At 42.2% G+C, this 25,392-nt stretch overlaps 1 protein-coding gene and 1 long non-coding RNA gene across 3 annotated transcripts in view; one reads left to right on the top strand and one right to left on the bottom strand.

Annotated features, from left to right (window-relative positions):
- LOC108636725 lies at positions 206-10,045 on the bottom strand. The gene is made up of 3 exons (XR_001918530.1): positions 9,654-10,045; positions 9,133-9,227; positions 206-833 (listed from the first exon to the last, which is right to left on the bottom strand). It is a non-coding gene; the product is annotated as an uncharacterized LOC108636725 (long non-coding RNA).
- The window catches only part of ANKRD28 (ankyrin repeat domain 28), a 210,187-nt gene continuing 195,350 nt past the window's right edge, over positions 10,556-25,392 (top strand). The window contains exon 1 of one of the 2 annotated variants that reach the window (XM_018053043.1): positions 10,556-10,686. In XM_018053043.1, the coding sequence (XP_017908532.1) occupies positions 10,660-10,686 (27 nt within the window). In that variant the 5' untranslated portion in view covers positions 10,556-10,659. The remainder of the gene's footprint in view (positions 10,687-25,392) is intronic. The other variant, XM_018053058.1, reaches the window with a different exon arrangement.

The following is a 25,392-nucleotide window of genomic DNA, read 5'->3' as shown; positions in this document are numbered from 1 at the left end:
TCCATCGCCTATTCATGTTACTGCAGATGGTATTACTCATTTTTTTTTTTTTAAATGGCTGAGCAGTATTCCATTGTATATATGCACCACATCTTCTTTATCCATTCACCTGTTGATGGACATTTAGATTGCTTCCATGTCTTGGCTGTTGTGAATAGTGCTTCTGTGAACATAGGGGTGCATGTATCTTTTTGAATTACTATTTTGTCTGGATATACATCCAGGAGTGGGATTGCTGATCATACCGTAATTCTATCTTCAGTTTCCTAAGGAACCTCCTTATTGTTTTTTGTAGTGGTTGTACCCATTTACATTCTCCTGTGTCTGTTTTTTACACATTGTATCTTTTCCATCCTTTACTTTCTATCTACTTATATCCTTGAATTTCAGTGTGTCTCTTGCTGACCTGTGACAGAGAGTCAGATCTTGGTATTTTATTCAGCCTGATAAAATCTGCCTTTTCAGTAGGGTGTTCAGTCCAATCACATTTAATGTGCTTATTGATACAGTCACATTTTCTTTTTGCCATTTTCTACATCTCAAGCCTTTTTTATTCCAACGAAGTAATGAAATCATGAAGCGCCAATACATCTGTAAACTACTCAAACAATTCTCACCAAATAAAATATGCACAATACAGAAAAATAGAAAAAAAGGATTCATATTTCTTTCACTCAAAACTTTATTTAATGTTGCAGTCTATTTTCTTGTATGGTCTTCCCTGGTGGCTCAGTGGTAAAGAAACCCCCTGACAATGCAGGAAATGCAGGCTTGATCCCTGGGTCAGGAAGATCCCTTGAAGAAGAAATGGCAACATACTCCAGTATTCTTGCCTGGGGAAATCCAATGGACAGAAGAGCCTGGTGGGCTACAGTTCATGGGGTCACACAAAGTCAGATATGACCAGGTGACTAAACAACAAATATTTCCTTTCAGAGCTAAAACAATTTTTTTTTTGTTCAGATATTTGCTTGCTTGGTTTTTAAGAGTTTATATCAAACTCTGTATACAACTGTATATTTTTACCTCAGGCAGTCTATTATATGCATTTTCCATGTATTTCAACCACAGTGGAGCAATTAGCAGCAGAGATAATTAAAGCAGTTAAGCAGAGACCCCCTCAGAAGAGCTTTTGACTCAGTGAAATGGTTCCAAGGGCCCTGTTGTTGAAATAATTGCTCTTGTCAAAGAACTGGACAGGTCCAGGGTTGGTTTGGAAGACAAGATGACTGACCAGCACTTGGTCATCACCAGTCTTGGTTTTACTTGGTTTTCAGTTTCTTTCTTTGTGAAACATAACAAACAAAAGGCATTTTTTCCTATATGTTGGTAAAGTCTACATGTAAAATGGCTGTATTTAGTGTCTGGAGAGTAGCATGAACTATTTTTTTCCTGTAGATTATGCTATCTCACATGCTATGAAGCTTATTGATTTAATGATATTTTAATGTTTTGTCTGCTTGTCTATTAGTTTTTAAATGGTACATCTGCCAATTTCTCTATGGAGTCCCATTAAATTTTGCTTTATGTGGTTAAGTGCATGCAAGTTTATGAATATATCATGGGGGATAGTTCCTTTTATGATTCCTACAAATCACGTCTTTATCTCAATTAATCCTTCTTGCTTAAATTACATCTGGTATTAATGTTACTAGAGGAACAACTTTTTCGTTAGTATTTTCTCGGTATATAGTTTTCTTTAGTCGCCTTTCCTCACACTTCTATGTTCTAACCATGTATCTTGCAAACAGCATATAGTTGGGTTTCTTTAAAAATCCAGTCTGAATGATCTGTTGTGTTATTGTTGCTTTTGGGGATCCAATTGGCACAGATGGTAAAGAAACTGCCTGCAATGCAGAAGACCTGGGTTTGATCCCTGGGTCAGGAAGATCCCCTGCAGAAGGGAATGGTAATCCACTTCAGTATTCCTGTCTGGAAAATCCCATGGACAGAGAAGCCTGGTGAGTTATAGTCCACAGGGTTGCAAAGAGTTGGACACAACTGAGCAACTTTTTCTTTTTGGTGTTGTTACTTTTTAAAAGACAGGCCTAAACCATATATATTTTTTGTGATTAATAATATCACCGACTCGATGGACACAAGTTTGGGTGAACTCCGGGAGTTGGTGATGGACAGGGAGGCCTGGCCTGCTGCAGTTCATGGGGTCGCAAAGAGTCGGACAAGACTGAGTGACTGAACTGAACTGAACTGAACTGAATATACTTGGACTTCTTTCTACAATCTAATTGGAGTTTCCTATTTATCATAACTTTAGTTTGCTTTTTTTCTTTCTTGTCTGCTAACCTGGACTTTTCTCTAGGTCATTTTATTTTTCTCTCTCTATAGGTTTAGAAGGTACACATTCTATTTCTCTTATTTTGGTGAATCTCCTTCTAGGTTTAGTAAGTATATCACTAGCGGATCCTGTCATATTCAAGGCTGCCATAACCTTTTAAAAAGACTTTTATATTTGGGATGATTCCCTGGTTATAGATACCTATTCCCCACTATAAAATTGAGAACTCCAATTCCCTGCCTCCCTTGCAGCTAGGATGTAGGCCTATACCACTGGCCCTGCTAACCAGAAGCACAAGTGGAAATGTGAGGGTGTTAGGATATAAGCTCTGCATGTGGCTCCCACTGTCCTTGTGTAGGAAGAGGCCAACATCCAGTTTGTGGAGGTGGCCGTGACTGCAAGACTAAGTTTCTGACACAGAACTGGCATTGATGCTGATGGTGGGAGCAGATAAAGAGAGGTTGAGCTAACATTTGGTGCTTATTGGGAACAGCAGCAGTATCTTTATCACACTAGCTCTATCACACGGTTTAGAGCACTTTTTCTAGAAGCTCAGCCCAGGCTTGTTTTTTTCAGCTCTCTCAGTGACTCTGGGAGCCGCAGAAGGTCAATTTAAGAAACTCTTGCTTGGATTTTTTTGTTTGAAACAAAAAACTTTTACTAATGTAGTAGCTTGTCAAAATCTAAAATTTAAAACTACCTCACTCCTTCTGAATAAAAAAAAGTCATGTTTAACTCAGAAGTCCTTTCTGCCATCATCTACCGCATTTTGGCTTCCCTAGTGGTTCAGTTGGGAAAGAATCTGCTTGCAACACAGGAGACCCAGGTTCGATCCCTGGGTTGGGAAGATCTCCTGGAGAAGGGAATGGCAACCCACTCCAGTGTTCTTGCTTGGAGAATTCCATGGACAAAGGAGCCAGGCTGGTTACAGTACATGGGATCACAAAGAGTCAGACAGTCGCACAGTGAGACTTTTTTTCATCACATTTTGAAGGGCTAATAACTTAATTTCACAGGGTTTTAAAATCCCCAAATACTAGTCTTTAAAAAAAAAACACTGTTGATTTGGATTAACCAAGATATCCAGTGATTTATTTGTTTATTCTTCCTTCTCCCACTCACTCACTCATTCCTTTGGGGTTCAGCTTTTTTCATGTTGGAGTGTATTCTTTTGTATTTTTTTCAATGACCATCTGTAAGTCCTAAATTTAAAAATGTGTTTATTCTGTTCTTCCTCTTGAGAAAAATGATTTAGCTAGGAATAGAGTTCTAGCTTCTCAGTTATGGACTCTCAATACACTGCAGATATTTTCAATGTCTTCTGTAGCCAATTGTTGCTAATAAATTTGCTAATGGGATGGCTGTCATTCCTTTTAAATAAGTTCACTTTTCTCAGTGGTATCTTTGAACATTTCTTACTTGGTAAGAAACACCAAGTCTTTGGTATTCTCTAATTTCACTATTATGCATGGGTCTCAATTTTAAAAAAAAATTTGCCACTTGAGCCTAAGCATCTTCCTTTGATCTGATAACTCATTTCTCATTAAGTCTGACAAATTCTCACACATTATTGCTATGGAGACTGCTTCTGCTTCATGCTTTATTTCCTCATCTCCAGAAACACTTTCATATGTATATGAGGTCTTCCAATTCTATGCTCTAGGTCCCTGAACATACCTTTGCTGCTTTGGCAATTTCTTTTATGCATTTTCCATATATTTCAGGTTCATCTTAAAAATCATTTTATCATATAAGGATTATCTGCTCAAAAGTTATCAGTAGTTGTCTATCTCCTACAACATAAACTAGGAAGCTTTTGGCTTTCCAGGTCCTTGTATATTCAGACTCTACTAAGGGCACATCTATCTTTGGGCCCCAGTTTCCCAACCCTGAAAGGTTACTGAAAAATTTAAAGGACATAACCCATGTAAAGTGCTGGTAAATACCCACCACACTGTAGCACAGCAAGTAACTTGAGTGTGGTTGCCTAGCTCACAGTTATTACCCAGGTGGTCACATCTACATGATATCTTTCCTTCCATCATTTTAGACATGAATTCTGGATGTGATCCACTGGAGATGGGAATGGCAAACCACTTCAGTATTCTTGCCTTGAGAAGCCCATAAACAATATGAAAACTCAAAAAGATATGACACTGAAAGATAAAATCCTTAAGCCGGTAGGTGCCCAATGTGCTACTGCAGAAGAGTGGAGAAATAGCTCTAGAAGGAATGAAGAGGCCAAGTCAAAGCAGAAACAACACCCAGGTGTGGATGTGACTGGTGATGGAAGTAAAGTCCGATGCTGCAAAGAACAATACTGCATATGAACCCAGAATATTAGGTCCATGAATCAAGGCAAATTGGAAGTGGCCAAATAGGTGACCAAGAGTGAACATTGACATATTAGGAATCAGTGAACAAAAATGGACAGGAATGGGTGAATTTAACTCAGATGACCATTATATCGACTACTGTGGGAAAGAATCCATTAGAAGAAATGGATAAGCCCTCACAGTCAACAAGAGTCTGAAATGCAGTACTTGGATGCAGTCTCAAAAATGACAGAATGATCTATTTGTTTCCAAGGCAAACCATTCACTATTACAGCAATCCAAGTCTACACCCCAACCAGTAATGCTGAAGAAGCTGAAGTTGAACAGTTCTATGAAAACCTACAAGACCTTCTAGAACTAACACTCAAAAAAGATATCCTTTTCATCATAGGGGACTGGAATGCAAAAGTAGGAAGTCAAGAGACACCTGGAGTAACAGGCAAGTTTGGCCCTGGAGTACAGAATGAAGCACAGCACAGGCTAACAGAGTTTTGCCAAGAGCATGCACTGGTCGTCGCAAACACCCTCTTCAAAGAACAAAAGAGACAACTCTACACTTGGTCACTGGATGGTCAATACTGAAATCAGATTGATTATATTCTTTGCAGCCAAAGATGGAGAAGCTCTATACAGCCAACAAAAACAAGACTAGGAGCTGGCTGTGGCACAGATCATGAACTCCTTATTGCCAAATTCAGGCTTAAATTTAACAAAGTAGGGAAAATCACAAGGCCTTTCAGGTATGACCTATCAAATCCCTTAATGATTATTCAGTGGAAGAGACACATAGATTCAAGGGATTAGATCTAATAGACAGAGTGTCTGAAGATCTATGGGCGGAGGTTTGTAGCATTGTAAAAGAGGCAGTGATCAAGAGCATCACCAAGAAAAAGAAATGCAAAAAGGCAAAATGGCTGTCTGAGGAGGCCTCACAAATAGCTGAGAAAAGAAAAGAAGCTAAAGGCAAAGGAGAAAAGCTAAGGTATACCCATATGAATGCAGAGTTCCAAAGAATAGCAAGGAGAGATAAGAAAGCCTTCCTCAGTGATCAGTGCAAAGAAATAGAGGAAAAAAACAGAATGGGAAAGAATAGAGATCTCTTCAAGAAAACTATAGGTACAAGGAAATATTTCATGCAAAGATGGGCACAATAAAGGACAGAAACGGCATGGACCTAACAGAAGCAGAAGATACTAAGAAAAGGTGGCAAGAATACACAAAAGAACTATACAAAGAAGATCTTAATGAGCCAGATAACCATGATGGTGTGATCACTCACCTAGAGCCAGACATCCTGGAATGTGAAGTCAAGTGGGCCTTAGGAGGCAACACTACGAACAAAGGTAGTAGAGGTGATGGAATTCCAGTTGAGCTATTTCAAATCCTAAAAGATGATGTTGTGAAAGTGCTGTACTCAATATGCCAGCAAATTTGGAAATTTCAGCAGTGGCCACAGGACTGGAAAAGGTCAGTTTTCATTCCAATCCCGAAGAAAGGCAAAGCCAAAGAATGCTCAAACTACCGCTAAATTACACTCATCTTACATGGTAGCAAAGTAATGCTCAAGATTCTCCAAGCCAGGCTTCAACAGTACGTGAACTGTGAACTTCCAGATGTACTAGCTGGTTTTAGAAAAGGCAGAGGAACCAGAGATCAAATTGCCAACATCCACTGGATCATCAAAAAAGCAAGAGAGTTCCAGAAAAACAACTACCTCTACTTCATTGACTACACCAAAGCCTTTCACTGTGCGGATCACAACAAACTGTGGGAAATCCTTAAAGAGATGGGAATACCAGACTATCTTACATGCCTCCTGCAAAATCTGCATATAGGTCAAGAAGCAACAGTTAGAACTGAACATGAACAATGGACTGGTTCCAAATTGGGAAAGGAGTCCATCAAGGCTGTATATTGTTACCTTGCTTATTTAACTTCTATGCAGAGTACATCATGCGAAACGCTGGGCTGGATGAAACACAAGCTGGAATCAAGATTTCCTGGAGAAATATCAATAACCTCACATATGCAGATGATACCACAGAAAGCAAAGAGGAACTAAAGAGCCTCTAGAGGAAAGTGAAAGAGGAGAGTGAAAAAACTGGCTTAAAACTCAGCATTCAAAAACCTAAAATCATGGCATCGGGTCCCATCACTTCATGACAAATAGATGCGGAAACATTGGAAACAGTGACAGACTTGATTTTCTTGGGCTCCAAACCATGACTGCAGCCATGAAATTAGGAGACACTTGCTTCTTGGAAGAAAAGCTGTGACAAATCTAGACAGCATAGTAAAAAACAGAGAAGTTACTTTGCCATCAAAGGTCTGTACAGTCAAAGCTGTGGTTTTTCCAGTAGTCATGTATGGATGTGAAAGTTGGACCATAAACAAGGCTAAGCACCAAAGAAATGATGCTTTCAACTGTGGTGTTGGAGAAAACTCTTGAGTTCCTTGGACTGCAAGGAGATCCAACCAGTTAATCCTAAAGGAAATCAATCCTGAATATTCATTGGAAGGATTGATGCTGAAGCTGAAGCTCCAATAGTCTGGCCACCTGACAGGAAGAGCCAATTCACTGGAAAAGATCCTTATGGTGGGAAAGATTGAAGGCAAGCGAAGGGCATGACAGAGGATGAGATGGTTGGGTGGCATTACCGACTCAATGAACATGAATTTGAGCAAACTCTGGGAGATGGTGAAGGACAGGGAAGCCTGGTGTGCTGCAATCCATGGGGTTGCAAAGAGTTGGTCACAACTGAGCAACTGAACAACTGTATGGAAGCTATCATCCATTCTCAGATCCTGCTATTGTCAATTCTCAGATCCTGCTTGTTGTAGTAATTGGCTGAAGCATGGGCACAGGAGTCTAGCCTAACTTTTTAGTTATTTCTTGATACTTTTAAACTTTGAGGTTTCCTTTTGAAAAGGAAACAGACGGCAGAGTACTTAAGATGTGAGTTCAGAGGCTGGGTGCAGTAAAGGAGAATGAAAGTGACAGAAAAGGATGGGGTGACAAGAGCTGGAGAGAGGTTACTGATACCATTCTAGCTCTTGGCCTCATCAGCTTTAATTACAGAAGACTTTTCAATACTATAGATTTAATATTCAAATATTTTATATATATATAGGCTGGAATAATCTTATAATAAAGAGATAAAAATTATTGTCAGAATTTGAATATAACCCTTATTTAATCCTATTGCTAAATTACATAGATTTCTTATTCCTATTTTTCAGAATGACTGTTACCCTCTGTCCTGATAATGGAAATGTAGTTGCTACAATAATAACATTATATTTGAACGGTTCTGCAGAGTTCCTACAGCCTTTCATATCATTATCTTATTTGGTTGTATGAGATGTGTAGGCCAGATAATGTTATGCTTAGTTTTTAGAAATGGTGAAATTAAGACATAAATTAAATGGTGGTTAGGGTGGAGGAGGGTTAGATCTGACCTGGATATTAAACATTACCTATCAGGAGAGTTTGGAGCCTTCTATTTGCAAGGTTGTCGGGGATGGTGACTTATAAAATACTTTCATCACCTATTATTAATTAGAAAACTTCAGAAGAGCCCTGAAAAGTTTCACTAGCTCAAGCCTAAAATCTATTAAAATGCATCTTTGGCCCATGATATTTGTTCACATTCTCAAAGGCATTTGTTTTCCCAAAAGTGAATCTTTGCCTTGTTCCTAATCAAGTTCCTGTTGTGCTTTTCAATTCTAGAACTTAAACTTAGAAGAGGTTATTGGGAGTGGGTTGCTGGGATAGGGTGACGTATTAATTCCTGGCTAGACATCCAGGGGGCTTAATAGGCTTGTGTATGAATGAGAGTAAATTCTTACATTCCTGGACTAGGAACTCTGTAGCGGACACAGCACATGGGTAACTGTTTATACGGGCAACTTGTGATCAGAAGTACTCCAGTAATATTACCACGGCATCTCTGTTTTGAACTCAAGTGTTTTCACAGTGTTAACTCCTTTACCTTCACTGAACTGAAAGGAGAGACTGGGTGGCAAACAGTATCCCTATTTAACGTGCAGGAGTTGATGAAGGGGCGAGAGGTACTGAGGATGCAAAGCAAGAGCTGTTTGGTTTCATCATGAGTGTTACCTCGCAGTTGCGCAAATCTCTTCATTTTACGTAGGAAGTATAATCTATGATGAGAAATGTCATTAGACAAGAAACTGTACAGAATCGAACCTTTGGTATGTCAAAGAATACTGGAAGGATCAGGCTATCAATCAGCGGTGCTTTTCGTTTTGAACTCTGATAGTTTCTTTTTTATGGGGCTAAAAGAAGCTTTTTTGTAATAAGCGTAGAACTACAAGATACTGACATTCTTGGCATAGGTTCCCTTTTTTCCTGCTTGCCATTAGACCAAAATCGATCCTCTAAATAAGTCTGTCCCAAGAGACACAATTGATGCAGGGAACAGAGAACTTTCTAAAACCAAGCCTGACGTCACACATTTGTGTTCTAACCATCTGTACCTTTCATTAACCGAGGGCTGGAGTCGCCCGGGCGGACAGACACAGGCGCACAGCAGTCTTCTCCCACACAAGCCTGGAATGGCAACAGAGTGCGGCTGCCGAAGAAAGAAAAGCCGTTTCAGAGCTGTGGGGTGGCGTGGGGGCGTGTGTAGCAGGGTGAGGGAGTCATTCCTCTCCTCCTCCATCCAAGGATGCATCCAGCACATCTTTTTTTTTTTTTTTTTTAATTGATTTCTCTCGAGTGGGAGGCAAAACCCTTCAGATGAGAAAGAAGAAAGAGGGCGGAAAAAAAAAAAAAAATGCAAGCCAGGCAGGAGGTTTTGGGGGGAGAGAACCATCATCGCCTTGCTTCGGATTGGAACTGTGGGGCAGAGAGAAAGACTCGGGCGCCCACAGCCAGTTTGGCTGCAGAGATGCTGCCGTTCCGCCCAGAAGGCCGGCGTCGTCGTCCCCTCCCCCGCCCACGGGTGCTGCGCCCCCCGGGGGAGGGCAGCCATCCCCGGACGCCCCCCTTTTCTAACCTCCTCAGGTGCGGAGGGCCAAGGGTCGGAGAGAAGAGAGCTCCTTCTCCTTCGACGTGTCAGACTCGGCCACTTGGCTCGGCCCCTTCCCCTCCGGCCTCTGCCCTCCCGCGCGGCCACCCGAGGGGGGACAGCCGCCTCCCGGGGACCACGTCTCAGTCCGCTCCCTCGGGTTTTGTGCACCCCGAGGAAGCCCAGACGTGAGAGTCGGCTTGGCCCCCGTGCCCTCGCCGCTCCCGGGAAGGCGGCAGGGCCTGAGCGCCCCCCACCCCTCACGCCCTTTCCAGCCCCTCACCCGGTCCCCGCAGCCTCCTCAGGCTTTGAAGGGGGCGGGCGTCTGCCCGGCTCCCCTCACGCGCGAGCCCCGGGCAGTCACTGACGGAGCCGGGACCCGCACCCCCTGCCGGGCTCCGCCCCCCGCGCCCCGGGCGCGCGCCCCGGCACCTGGCCGCCCCTCCCCCGGCTCCGCGCGGCTCTCCCTCACACCCGCCCCCCGCCCGGCGCTCGCGGCTCCGCGCCCACCCTCGCCGCTTCCTGCCCGGCCCCGCCCCGTCCGGGAGGCGGGGCCCCGGGCGAGCGCGGCGGCGTGGCCAATGGGCGCCCGGCTTACTCTGGCCTCTCCCCCGCGCGGCCGCCAATCGCGGCGGGCGGTGGTGGTAATATTGTGGAGTGGAGTTTGGATGCCGCGGCGGCCGCGGGCTGGAGCGGCGGGGCCGCGGGGGCCGCTCGGCTGTGTCGGGGAAAGGGGGCGTGAGGCGGCGGCGGCTGAGGAGGCGGCGGACGGGGTAGAGAAAGAAAGGAAGCAAGAGGGCGGGGAGTCCTCGCCGAGGAGGCGGGACCCTCCGGTTCCTCACCTCTCGGCGGCGGCGGCGGCGGCGGCTGGAGGCGGGGAGGCGGCGCCGCCCCCCTGCCCGCGGACTCCTCAGCGCACGGCCGCCGACCTGCCGGCTCCGGGCGCTGGAGAGGCTCCTGAGGCGGCAGCGCCGGCCGGGCGGCGGCGACCGCCATGGCGTTCCTCAAACTCCGCGACCAGGTAGGCGAGGGGCGGCGGGCTCCGGGCGTGTGAGGGAAAGGCAGCGGGGCGGGGGCGCCGGCGGGGCGGGCCGCGGGGCGCCCGCTGGGCTGGGCGGCGCGAGGCCGGCGGGGGCGCCCCGGGGGTCGCGGGGTCCGCCTGTCAGAGCCGCCCGGCCCGGGGGAGCCCACGTGCCGCCGCCTCCGGCCGCCGCCGCCGCCTGAGGGGCGGGTCCGCGCTCGCGCCGGGCGCCCGCGTCCGGGTCCGCGCCTCCGCTCCTCCAGGTGAGTGAGGCCCGGGCCTAACAGGTGGCTTCCCGCCGCCCGGGCCGGGCGCCGCCCGCGGCCGGGACCGCGGGTCACGACCTTGTCCGCCTGTTGGCGTCGCCGGGTAAGTTGGAGGCCGCCTCTCCGGGTCAAAGGAGGTTGGTTTTTTTTTTCGCTCGAGGACTAAGTTATTCACCGTGCAAGTTCCCAGACTCGTTTTCTTCTGACGTTTTGTGCACCATTTTGGTTACTTTTCTTGACTCAGGAAGAGCGGGTTCACGAGCACCTGAAGTGCGGGAAAGAATCGTGACCCTCTTTGATGGAGGAGATACTTTTGTGTCTAGGGACGAAATCGCCACTATATCGGAATGATTTGTCTACCTTAAAACGTTGAATGATGGGTAGCAAGACTAGGCGAATGCAAACATTTGAAATCTCCTCTGAAGGAAAGAGGAAATGAACGTGTGAAATACACCGAGTCGCAGTAGGCTTATTCTTCCTGAGAATTTGGTTTTTTGCCATTTGTTTTTCTGAACAGAAGGTATTAAGCAGATTTAAAGGAAAGGTAGTTGGATGCATTGGGAAACTGTTTCAGAAGTGAAATCCCCTTTTGAAAAACGGGCGGGGGGGGAATCTTGAGATGTATTTTTCAATATTGTCTCTTAGCAAATATTGTACCTTAAAGTTTGAATCTAAGTAGTGTCATGTCATTAGTGACTTTTCTGTGGAGGCCGATGGTTGAACTTGTGTATGTATCATTTGATATCAGGAAGGTTTTAGTTGGTGTTAAGGTCATCAAGACTTGATACTTTGAAAAACTGTAGCATTTAGTCAAGTTTATACATTGTATTTCAAATCGTTGAACCGCATTGTCCAACATGAAAGCCAGTAGCCACATGTGGCAACTTAAATTAACTTTAATTTTAAATAAAATAAATTCGGTTCTTCATTCCTGCTAGCCACATTTCAACTGTCCCATACCCTGTGGGGCTCTTGACTGTGGTATTGCACAGCACAGATGATATCAAAAAGTTCTATGGGGCAGCACTATTAAAGAATAACAGGTAAAGCATAAACCAATTCATGCTAATTACTGTACAGTTCATTCACGTTATGCTTTTAATGGTGTGAAACTCTGATCTAGGTACTACACTAATCTTTACTGATCCAGTGGCGCGTTGTGTTTCCATAACTTATAGTTGAGGTAACAGTTTTTGTTTTTAGTCCTACACTTTTGAAGAAAGTTATTTGGATCATTGTGTGCATTAGAAACTTGGTTAACTTTTAGTAAAGACAGCATCTCATTTTACAGAAACAGGGTTGTAGTTTCAGTTGCACATAAAACCTAGTGGCACCTTTGTGTATTTAGAAACTGCAGTTATGAAGCAATTGTGATGCTACTCCAGTTTTAGATATAATGTCCATGGTAAGGATGATAAAGATTTTGCATTTGAATAGAGCCTGATACTGGGAAGGATTGAAGGCTGAAGGAGAAGGGGATAACAGAGGATGAGATGGTTGGATGGTATCACTGACTCAATGGACATGAGTTTGAGTAAGCTCCGGGAGTTGGTGATGGAGAGAGGCCTGGTGTGCTGCAGTCCATGGGGTCGCAAAGACTTGGATATGACTGAGTGACTGAACTGAACTAAGGATGATATGTAAAATGTCACCTGTAAACTTGAAGATATTTGGGCGAGTTAATGAAGTGGCATGGCTCAGATGGGGGAAAGAGTGTTAGGGTTTACCTCTAAACTACTAGCAGTTGGCTCATTTGGTCTGTCTTTTGGAAGACTTCTAAAAGTGAGTTTGTTTTTGCCTGGTTAAAAGGGAATAGCCACTTTTAGAAGTCATCTTATATGTTGATATTTTATTAGCTATTGAAAGTAATGGTAAAAATGAAATGGAATGCAAATATATTTTTAAAAAAACAATTTTATTCATTTTTGGTGGTGCTGGGTGTCTTCGTTGCTGCACGGGCTTTAAGTGAACGGGTGCGTGCTTAGTCCTGTCCAATTCTTTGCAGCCCCCATGTACTGTAGCCCACCAGGTTCCTCTGTCCATGGAATTTTTCAGGCAGGAATACCTGAGTGAGTTGCCATTTCCTTCTCTGGAGGATCTTTCCCACCCAGGAGTGGAACCTCATCTCTTGAGTCCCCTGCATTGGCTTGCAAATTCTTGACCACTGAGCCCCGATAGAGAGTGCACAGGCTTTTCATTGCAGTGGTTTCTCTCGCTGTGGAGCACAGACTCTAGAGCACAGGCTTCAGTGACTGCAGCTCCCAAACTGTAGAGTACAGGCTCAATAATTGTGGCCCACGGGCCTAGTTGATCCTAGGCATTTTGGATCTTCCCGGATCAGAGATTGAACGCCTGTCTCCTGCTTTGGCAGGTAAATTCTTTACAACTGAGCCCCCAGGGAAGCTTGCAAATACCATTTTAACCTTTTCCGTCTACGAACAGGCCATTCAGCTAGATGAATTATTTTACTTGGAGGAAAGGAGGAAATCTGTTTAAATACACAGAATTGTAAAGCTGGAAGGTGCTTGACAGCATTTTACTCAGTCCTCATTTTCACTTGAGCTTTTCTCTTGTTATTTCCATATTTACACTGTATTTTGCTTTTTTCCATTGTTACAGTCGGTTACATAGAAACTAAACATAGGTAGGGGTTGTTTCTCTTTGTGCACATAAGTGTCAGGGGGGTTATAGTTGGTTTAAACATAGAATCAGTGAGTAAACACAGTAGTTTGGTTTCCTATCCAATCAGTGAATGAGACAGCTCTCCCTCATTTTGTGCCAACCCCAATATGGGGGTAAAGAGTTATTACTGTACTATTTTTTATTTGTAGGTGAAAATAACTGTAAATGAAATAAAAGGAATGTCTGCTGTTTGTAGTAGTGGAAACATGAATTTTCCCCTAGACTTTTCTCCCACTTTGATGTGTTTATACAGCATGAATCTGTAACAATTGCAGGGTTTTATTCAACAGGTGTCACTGTCAAGTTTTTTTCTCCTTGCATGGTTGCATTTAAAATGTATTTATTTTCCAGCTTTTCAGTTCAGTTCAGTTGCTCAGTTGTGTCTGACTCTTTGCACCCCGATGAACCGCAGTATACCAGGCCTCCCTGTCCATCACCAACTCCCGGAGTCCACCCAAACCCATGTCCATTGAGTCGGTGATGCCATCCAACCATCTCATCCTCTGTTGTCCCCTTTTCCTCCTGCCCTCAATCCCTCCCAGCATCAGGGTCTTTCCAAATGAGTCAGCTCTTCGCATCAGGTGGCCAAAGTACTGGAGTTTCAGCTTCAGCATCAGTCCTTCCAATGAACACCCTGGACTGATCTCCTTTAGGATGAACTGGTTGGATCTCCTTGCAGTCCAAGGGACTCTCAAGAGTCTTCTCCAACACCACAGTTCAAAAGCATCAATTCTTTGGCGCTCAGCTTTCTTTATAGTCCAACTCTCATATCCATACATGACTACTGGAAAAACTATAGCTTTGACTAGATGGACCTTTGTTGGCAAAGTGATACCTCTGCTTTTGAATATGCTGTCTAGACTGGTCATAACTTTCCTTTCAAGGAGTAAGCATCTTTTAGTTTCATGGCTGCAGTCATCACTGCAGTGATTTGGGAGCCGAAGAAAATAAAGTCTCTCATTGTTTCCATTGTTTCCCCATCTATTTCCCATGAAGTGATGGGACTGGATGCCATCATCTTCGTTTTCTGAATATTGAGTTTTAAGCCAGGTTTTTCACTCTCCTTTCACTTTCATCAAGAGGGTCTTTAGTTCCTCTTTGCTTTCTGCCATAAGGGTGGTGTCATCACCATATCTGAGGTCATTGATATTTCTCCCGGCAGCTTGTTTGCAAGCTGTGCTTGCAGCTATTGATTGCAGCTTGTGCTTCATCCAGCCCAGCATATCGCATGATGTATTCTGCATATAAGTTAAATAAGCAGAGTGACAATATACAGCCTTGACAGACTCCTTTGCCACATTGGAACCATTCCATTGTTCCATGTCCAGTTCTAACTGTTGCTTCCTGACCTGCATACAGGTCTCAAGAGACAGGTCAGGTGGTGTGCTATTCCCATCTCTTTAAGAATTTTCCACAGTTTGTTGTGATCCACACAGTCAAAGGCTTTGCTATAGTCAATAAAGCAGAAATAGATGTTTTTCTGGAACATGTTTCTCTTGCTTTTTCAGTGCTCTAACAGATGATCTCTGTTTCCTCTGCCTTTTCCAAAACCAGCTTGAACATCTGGAAGTTCACGGTTCACGTATTATTCATGGTTCATGTATTGCTGAACCCTGGCTTGGAGAATTTTGAGTATTACTTTATTAGTGTGTGAGATGAGAGCAATTGTGCGCTTGTTTGAGCATTCTTTGGCATTGCCTTTCTTTGGGATTGGAATGAAAACTGGCCTTTTCCAGTCCTGTGGCCACTGCTGAGTTTTCCAAATATACTGACTTATTGAGTGCAGCACTTTCACAGCGTCATCTTTTAGAATTTGAAACAGCTCAACTGGAATGCCATACCTCCACTAACTTTGTTCGTAATGATGCTTCCTAAGGCCCACTTGACTTCACATTCCAGGAGGTCTGGCTCTAGGTGAGTGTGAGTAGTCATACCATCGTGATTATCTGAGTCGTGAAGATCTTTTTTGTACATTTTCCAACTTTGTGGAGGTATTATTCATACATAACATATGTGAGTTTGAAATGTACGACACTGCTCTGATACATGAATGTGTTGTGAAATGGGTTACTGCAGTAAGTTAGTCAACACTTCCATGTTCTTGTTCAGTTACTAAGTTGTGTCTCACTCTTTGCAGCCCCATGGACTGCAGTATGACAGGCTCCTTTGTCCTTCACTATCTTCCGGAGCTTGGTCAGATTTATGTCTGCTGAGTCGGTGATGCTATCTAACCATCTCATCCTCTGCCACCCACTTCTCTTTTTGCCTTCAATCTTTCCCAGCATCAGGGTCTTTTCCAGTGAGTCATCTCTTTGCATCTGGTGGCCAAAGTATCAAAGCTTTACCTTTAGCATTAATCCTTTCAATGAATATTCAGGGTTGATTTCCTTTAGGACTGACTGGTTGTATCTCCTTGCAGTCCAAGGGACTCTAAAGAGTCTTTTTCAGCACCATAATTAGAAAGCATTAATTCTTCAACACGCAGCTTTCTTTATAGTCCAACTCTCACATCCATACATGACTACTGGAAAAACCATACCTTTGTCTCTCTGGACCTTTGTCGGCAAAGTGATGTCTCTGCTTTTTAATACGCTAAGTTTGTCATGGTTTTCCTCCCAAGGAGCAAGCATCTTTTAATTTCGTGGCTACAGTCAATCTGTCCCTTCATGTAATTATCATTTTGTGTGTAAATGATATATAAGATCTATGTCTTGTAACAACTTTCAGTATTTGAGGTCTATGTCTTATAGCAGCTTTCAATTACGTATATACAGTAGAGCATTGTAAATTATACTCACTGCGCTATTCACTAGACCTCCAGAACTTTCTCATCTTATAGCTGGACATTTGTACCCTTAGACCAATTACAGGGTTATATTTTATCGGCAGTGATTCATAATATACGTTAATAAGAAAGGTAGATGGTCTTTGTTTGGATAAAGGATAAAAACTCACAAACAGGGAGCTGAATGGCAGCTGATACTTGGCTTCAGTATCTAGGAGACAATTGGGAATGATGGAGATCATGGCAGATAACAGGTATGTTAGCTGCTAATCAGCTCCAGTTCGTTGTCGCTGGGAAGGTGTGCCTAGTATTCTGAGAACTCCAGTTGTTTTTGTAGGAAGCCAGAAATACAGATTCTTATGAAAATTTTCTATTTATAAATGTTGGCAAGTTGGTAGTTACCATTGAGGAAATCTTAAAGCTGTGGTTTTAAAAGGGGGTTAGAAAAAAAAAAAAAATAAATAAAAGGGGGTTAGTAGGAAATGCAGAGTTCCAGAGAATAGCAAGGAGAGATAAGAATGCCTTCTCTGTGATCAGTGCAAAGAAATAGAGGAAAACAATAGAATGGGAAAGACTAGAGATCTCTTCAAGAAAATTAGAGATACCAAGGGAACATTTCATGCAAAGATGAGCACAATAAAGGACAGAAAAGATATGGATCTAAAAGAAGCAGACGATATTAAGAAAAGGTGGCAAGAATATGCAGAACTATACAAAAAAGATCTTGTCCCAGATAAGCACAATGGTATGATCACTCACCTAGAGCCAGACATCCTGCACTTCAAAGTTAAGTGGGCCTTAGGAAGCATCACTACAAACAAAGTTAGTGGAAGTGATGGAATTCCAACTGAGCTATTTCAGGTCCTAAAAGATGATGCTGTGAAAGTGCTGCACTCAATATGCCAGCAAATTTGGAAAACTCAGCAGTGGCCACAGGACTGGAAAAGGTCAGTTTTCATTCCAATCCCAAAGAAAGGCAATGCCAAAGAATGTTCAAACTACTGCACAATTGTACTCATTTCACATGCTAACAAAGTAATGCTCAAAGTTCTCCAAGCTAAGCTTCAACAGTATGTGAACCTAGAACTTGCAGATGTTCAAGCTATTCAAAGGCAGATAAACCAGAGATAAGATTGCCAGCATTGATCAGATCATCGAAAAAGCAAGAGAGTTCCAGAAAAACATCTCCTTTATTGAGTACACCAAAGCCTTTAACTGTGTGGATCACAACAGACTGTGGAAAATTCTTAAAGAGATGGAAATACCACACAACCTGACCTGTCTCCTGAGCCATCTATGCAGGTCAGGAAGCAACAGTTAGAACTGGACATGGAACAATGGAATGGTTCCAATGTGGCAAAGGAGTCTGTCAAGGCTGTATATTGTCACTCTGCTTATTTAACTTATATGCAGAGTACATCATGCGATATGCTGGGCTGGATGAAGCACAAGCTTCGAAAAAGATTGCCGGGAGAAATATCAATGACCTCAGATATGGCGATGACACCACCCTTATGGCAGAAAGCAAAGAGAAACTAAAGACCCTCTTGATGAAAGTGAAAGGAGAGTGAAAAACCTGGCTTAAAACTCAATATTCAGAAAATGAAGATGATGGCATCTGGTCCCATCGCTTCATGGGAAATAGATGGGGAAACAATGGAAACAATGAGAGACTTTATTTTCTTCGGCTCCCAAATCACTGCAGTGATGACTGCAGCCGTGAAACTAAAAGATGATTGCTCCTTGGAAGAAAAGCTATGACCGATCTAGACAGCATATTCAAAAGCAGAGACATTACTTGGCAACAGAGGTTTGTCCAGTCGAAGCTACAGTTTTTCCAGTAGTCATGTATGGATGTGAGAGTTGGACCATAAAGAAGACTGAGCGCTGAAGAAGTGCTGTTTTTGAACTGTGGTGTTGGAGAAGACTCTTGAGAGTCCCTTGGACTGCAAGATCAAACCTGTCAACCCTAAAGGAAATCAGTCCTGAATACTAATTGGAAGGACTGATGCTGAAGTTTCAATACTTTGGCCACCTGATGCAAAGAGCCAACTCATTTGAAAAGACGCTGATGCTGGGAAAGATTGAAAGCAGGAGGAGAAGGGGATGGCAGAGGATGAGGTGGTTAGATGACATCACCAACTGATGGATGTGCATTTCAGCAAGCTCCTAGAGTTGGTGAAGCACAAGGAATCCTGGTGTGCTGCAGTCCATGGGGTCACAAAGAGTAGGACATGACTCAGTGATGAAGTGAACTAAGAGGACCAGTTTATAACCTCTAGTGTAGATCAGCTTGAAGAATCAAACTATTATACGATAAGATTCGTATTAAGAAACAATTTTCTTTCAGATAAAATAGCCAAAGTGGTTATAAAAATTAAAAAATTGAGATATAATTTGCATACCGTGAAATTTACCCTTTCAAAATGTTCAGTAGTTTTTAATTATATTCACAGAATTGTACAGCCATTACCTAATTCTAGAACATTTCATTACTCTAAAAATCCATTAGCAGTCACTTTTTGTTTTCCCCTCCTCCTAACCCCCAGTAGTCACTAACTACTTTCTGTCTCTATAAATTTGTCTATATTTCATATAAATTGAACCATACATAATATTTTTATGGTTCATCCATGCAGTAGCATGAATCAGTTGGTCATAAATTTTTATATCATGTTTAAGAATTTTTTAAAAAGTTTACATACTTTTATACTGGAGAAGGAAATGGCATCCCACTCCAGTGTTCTTGCTTGGAGAATCCCAGGGATGGGGGACCCTGGTGGGCTTTTGTCTATGGGGTTGCACAGAGTCGGACATGACTGAAGTGACTTAGCAGCAGTAGCATGCTGTTTTACTGCCTCTGTGCATATTTATAATCTGGATGTTTTCTGTTTCCATTTTTTGAGTTTGTTTCATTTTGAGTTAAATTTTGTTTGTAGTAATACTAAAGGATAATAACTTTCACTTTGGGATTTGTGTGTGTGTAGTAGCCATCTTTGTCAGCCTCCTTGGTTAAAGTTCATTAGATAAGAATTCTTGATATATTATTTAAGTTATATGCAGAGTACATCATGAGAAATGCTGGGCTGGAGGAAGCACAAGCTGGAATCAAGATTGCCAGGAAAAATATCAGTAACTTCAGATATGCAGATGACACCACAATTACGGCAGAAATGAAGAACTAAAGAGCCTCTTGATCAAAGTGAAAGAGGAGAGTGAAAAAGTTGGCTTAAAGCTCAACATTCAGAAAATGAAGATCATGGCATCTGGTCCCATCACTTCATGGCAAATAGATGGGGCAACAGTGGAAACAGTGGCTGACTATTTTTTTGGGCTCCAAAATGAGTGCAGATGGTGATTGCAGCCATGAAATTAAAAGATGCTTACTCCTTGGAAGGAAAGTTATGACCAGTCTAGATAGCATGTTCAAAAGCAGAGACATTACTTTGCCAACAAAGGTCCATCTAGTCAAGGCTATGGTTTTTCCAGTAGTCATGTATGGATGACTGAACTGAGCACCGAAGACTTGATGCTTTTGAACTGTGGTGTTGGAGAAGACTCTTGAGAGTCCCTTGGACTGCAAGGAGATCCAACCAGTCCATCCTAAAGGAGATCAGTCCTAGGTGTTCATTGGAAGGACTGATGCTGAAGCTGAAACTCCAATACTTTGGCCACTTGACTCGAAGAGCTGACTCATTTGAAAAGCCCCTGATGCTGGGAAAGATTGAAGGCAGGAGGAGAAGGGGACGACAGAGGATGAGATGGTTGGATGGCATCACCGACTCAATGGACATGAGTTTGGGTAAACTCCGGGCATTGGTGATGGACAGGGAGGCCTGGCGTGCTGTGGTTCATGGGGTCACAAAGAGTTGGACACAACTGAGCGACTGAACTGAACTGAACTTGATATATTGAAAAGTCTTTTTTTTGGAGCAGAGTTGACATATCAATGAGTACATGTTGGATGGATTTAAATCACTATTTTGGATAGTTAGTAACTTCTTACTTGTTAAGTATTTCACTTATCTTGTCAAGGGTAGAACATTATTTGACTTTTCAGTAGGAAAAAAAAATGGTTCTGAAACCCTTGTAATTGGGGATGCAGGATGTGTGATGTGCTCAAAAGACACTGGTGCTCAGATGTTCAGGTGTTCCATATCAAGTGTCTCCTTACTTTGTGTTGGATACTGTGGGGGACACAGAGTTGCAGTCGCTGCTGTCTCTGCACTGAAGAGTCTTACTGGCTAGAAACTGAGTGAAAGTATTAGTCACTCATTCATGTCCAACTCTTTGTGACCCCATGGACTATGCATGGAATTCTTCAGGCAAGAATACTGGAGTGGTTGCCATTTCCTTTTCCGGGAATCATCCTGACCCAGGGGTTGAACCTGTGTCTCCTTCATTGCAGGCATTTTTTTTTTTTTTAACCTTTTGAGCCACTAGCTGAAGACACACACAAATCAATGCACAGAGTTGGAGACGCTTCATGTGAAAAGCTTTAGAGAGGCTGAAGGAAAACATGGGGCATATTCTCTGAAAATGTAACTAACATATAGTTTAAAAATAAGTTTTTTAAGTCTAAATGTTTCTTAATTTTTTTTTAATACCTTTTATGATACAGTGTGGAACATGCAGTGCTTTGTAAGAGTTGCAGATAACATGATTCCAAATTCAGAAAGAATCAGATGATTTGATTTTAGGAAGACGGAAACCCTCATGGCTAGGGAGGTGTTTGAGGTTCACAGAAAGACTTTGTCGAAAGCAGACATCGGTGCAGGAAAGCAGCAAGGGAAATCCCTGAAGGCAAGCCAGAAATAAAGGATGGTGTTTGGCTCAGACAGTAAAGAATCCGCCTGCAATGTCAGAGACCTGGGTTCGATCCCCGGATCGGGAAGATCCCCTGGAGGAGGGCATGGCAACCCACTCCAGTATTGTTGTCTGGAGAATCTCATGGACAGAGGAGCCTGGTGAGCTACAGTCCATGGGTTTGCAAAGAGTCAGGCATAACTGAGGATACACACACACAGTGAGGAGGTAGACCTGATTGGTGGTTGTAGTTGGAAAGGACTGGAGATAGATTAGTTGAATTAACAGTGACTACATTATGAAGTACTCAGAGTACAAGGTTAAGAAGTTTTGACTGATGGGAAGTCTGATGTAGGCTCTGTGAAGGGCTTCAGAGGGAATGAGGGAATGTGTATATGTGTACTTTTTTCAAGACAGTTCATAGTTTCATTAGGTCCTTTGAGAGGTACATGAAACCCTAAAGTTAAATAACTGCTAAATTACAGGTTTTAGAAGGGTAGATTATAAAAGACAAATAGGGACACCCAAGATTCGTTAGGTGGCTACTGCTGTAATTCAGAACATATGTAAAACCTTTTCATTTAGTGTAAACTGCATATATTAATTACTAAGCTGAAGTTCGAATAGCAATGAGTACATCTTTAAATGATCCTTGTATATATAATGATGACTTATTTATGTGTAGAATTGTGTCTTACAGTCATATAACAGTTGGTAACTTTTTGTGTGCATAGTCCCACTGTGCTGTGCTTTAGTTGCTCAGTGGTGTCCGACTCTTTGCGACCCTGAGAGAGCCCGCCAGGTTCCTCAGTCCATGGCGATTCTCCAGGCAAGAAGACTGGAGTGGGTTGCCATGCCCTTCTCCAGGGGAACCTCCCAACCCAGGGACGGAAGCCAAATCTCCCGCATTGCACTGTCAGAACCACCAGGGAAGCCCAGTAGTCCCACCAGGGTCAATTATACATGAATGCAAGTGAACACTGATTGTGGTAGTGGGGGGAAAAAAGAGCAGATAATCCAAGTAGTTAGGTTTGGGGTGTATTAGGTTTCTCAGCATTTTATTTCCTTTTTGTTTCTCTAGCCTAATATAAAATTCAGTGAATGCACTCTCCGTGGGCTAGAATAAGACGCACCTGAAAATGTTCTGTGCCTGGACGAAATAGGGTTAAGCCTTTTTGTTTTGGATAATGTCTCCTATGGACAAGTCACATCAAACTAATCATTGAGTAATACTTCTAATTTAAAGTAAAAGCTAATGAAATCTTCAGTTACTTAAACCAATCATTTTTTTTTTTTTTAGTGTATTACAGTATATGGTACACAGTGATTACAGTTCTCAAGTACTTTAGGTTTGATTCCCACTCATATCCATAAACCCAGTTCTTAGTTATACTATTAATTGATTCATCCATCCACTTTCCTTGTGTGATGCTGATTTTAAGAAAAATCACCAGGATTCTTTAAAGCAAAGTCTAGATGGAGTTACTGCTCCCACAACTAAAGTTCACTTTTACCTAGTAAATTTAAGTTCAAATTCTTAATTGGTGATGGTTTCATAATTTGTTTGTTATAAAGTTAAAGGTATGTCTTTTCTACTGTTAAGGATTTAAGGCCACAGATAATATTGAAACATGCAGCACAGGACAGTTAAACTATTTTGAAAGGGAAATCGGGAAGCAGTTGTTTCTAACACAAAGGCTTGTTCTAAAAGCCTAGAATGAAAGTAGTTACTGTCGAGCATGATATTTTTTATATCCTGTTACCTAAAAAGTACTCAAAAGTCTCCATAAACTTTGTCATATAGATTAATCTGGAGAGGCAACCTTTTCTCTTGCTTCAATTTCTGGATTAAAAGTTTGATAGCTTTTTCTTTTTTTAAAAAATATATGTTTATTGTGGTAACATTGGTTTATCACATTCTGTAAGTTTCATGTGTACAACATTGCATTTCTATCTCTGTATGTACTACAGCATGTTTACCACTTCTGTCTCCTGTCCCCACCCCTTCCCCTCTGCTAATCATTACTTTGTTCTCTGTTAGTTTTTGTTTGGTTTATTCATTTATTTTGGTTTTTATTTTTTATATTCCATCCATGAGTGAAGGCATACAGTATTTGTCTTTCTCTGTCTGAATTACTTTGCATAATGCCCTCAAAGTTCACCCATGTTTTCACAAGGGCAGATTTTCACCTTTTTTTTTTAATGGATAAGTCAGTCAGTCAGTTCAGTCACTCAGTCGTGGCTGACTCTTTGTGAGCCCATGGACTGCAGCACACCAGGCTTCTATCCCCAACATCCGAAGCTTCTTGCTCAAACTCACGTCCCCTGTCCTCTGTCATCCCCTTCTCCTCCTGCCTTCAGTCTTTCCCAGCATCAGGGTTTTTCTCCATTGAGTCAGTTCTTCTCGTCAGGTGGCCAAAGTATTGGAGTTTCAGCTTCAGCATCAGTCCTTCATGAATATTCAGAACTGATTTCCTTTAGGATGGACTGGTTGGATCTCCTTGCAGTCCAAGGACTCTCAAGAGTCTTCTCCAACACCACAGTTCAAAAGCATCAATTCTTCAGTGCTCAGCTTTCTTTATGGTTCAACTCTCACATCCATACACGACTACTGGAAAAAACATAGTTTTGATTAGATGGACCTTTGTTGGCAAAGTAATGTTTCTGCTTTTTAATATGCTGTCTATGTTGGTCATAACTTTCCTTCCAAGGAGTAAGCGTCTTTTAATTTCATGGCTGCAGTCACCATCTGCAGTGATTTTGGAGCCCTCCAAAAATAAAGTCTTTCACTGTTTCCATTGTTTCCCCATCTATTTGTCATGAAGTGATGGGACTGGATGCCATGATCTTAGTTTCCTGATTGTTGAGTTTCAAGCCAACTTTTTTCACTCTCGTCTTTCACTTTAATCAGAAGGGTCTTTAGTTCCTCTTTGCTTTTTGCCATAAGGGTGGTGTCATTTGCATATCTGAGATTACTGAAATTTCTCCCAGCAATCTTGATTCCAGCTTGTGCTTCATCCAGCCCAGCATTTTGCATGAGATACTCTGCATATAAGTTAAATAGTAATGTATAAGTAATATCCATTATATACCTCATCTTTATCCTTTCACCTATTCATGGACATTTACATTGCTTCCATATCTTGGCTATTGTAAATAATGCTGTGATGAACATAGGTGTGCATGTATCTTTTCTAATTAGTGTTTTGTATTCTTTGGATAAATACCCAGAAGGGGGATAGCTAGATTATATGGTAGTTCTGTTTTTAATTTTTTGAGGAATTTCCATATTGTTTTCCATGCTGGCTGCACCAATTTACATTACCACCAACAGTGTATGAGGGTTCCCTTTCTCCGCGTTATTGCCAACACTTGTTTTTTCTTGGTTTCTTGATAATAGCCATTCTTAACAGGTGTAAGGTGATACCTTATTTTAAAATTTTTTCTAATTTAAAAATCACTAGTAACTAGTGATGTTGAACATCTTTCATGTGCTTGTTTGGCCATCTGCATGTTTCTTGGAAAAATGTCAATTCAGTTTCTCTGCCCATTTTTTAATGAGGTGTTTTTTTGTTGTTGAATTACAGCTTTTCCTTTTTGAAACACCTTTACTGATAAGATTCACAAACCAATTTAAATTATACAGTTCAGTGGTTTTTAGTATATTCACAGAGCTGTGTATCTTCACAATTTTAGAACATTATATCTTGCCTAAAAGATACCTCTAACTCCTAAGTCTGTTATTCCTCCAAGCTCCTGTCATCACCAACCCTCAACAACTACTAATCTACTTTTTGTCTCTAAAATTTGCCTTAGTGTGTTTTCTGAGCTCATTCATGTTGTGAAAGTGAAGTTGCTCAGCCATGTCCTATTCTTTGTGATCCCATGGGTAGCCCACCATCCATGGGGTTTTCCAGGCAAGAATACTGGAGTGGGTTGCCATTTCCTTCTCCAGGGGATCTTCCCGACCCAGGGTATCCCGCATTGCAGGCAGACGCTTTACCCTCTGAGCCACCAGCGAAGGCATTCAGGTTGTAGCTTGTATCAATATTTTTATTGCTGGGTAATAATGATTTCATTGTATCTTATGCCACATTTTCACTTTTTGGCTAAGTATGAATAATGCTGCTGTGAACATTTGTGTGAACATCAGTTTTTATTTCTCTT

This window comes from Capra hircus, chromosome 1, assembly GCF_001704415.2.
Source record: "Capra hircus breed San Clemente chromosome 1, ASM170441v1, whole genome shotgun sequence".
NCBI lineage: Eukaryota > Metazoa > Chordata > Mammalia > Artiodactyla > Bovidae > Capra > Capra hircus.
Note: the sequence above shows the minus strand (reverse complement) of the source record. Positions and strands in the feature narration are given on the sequence as shown.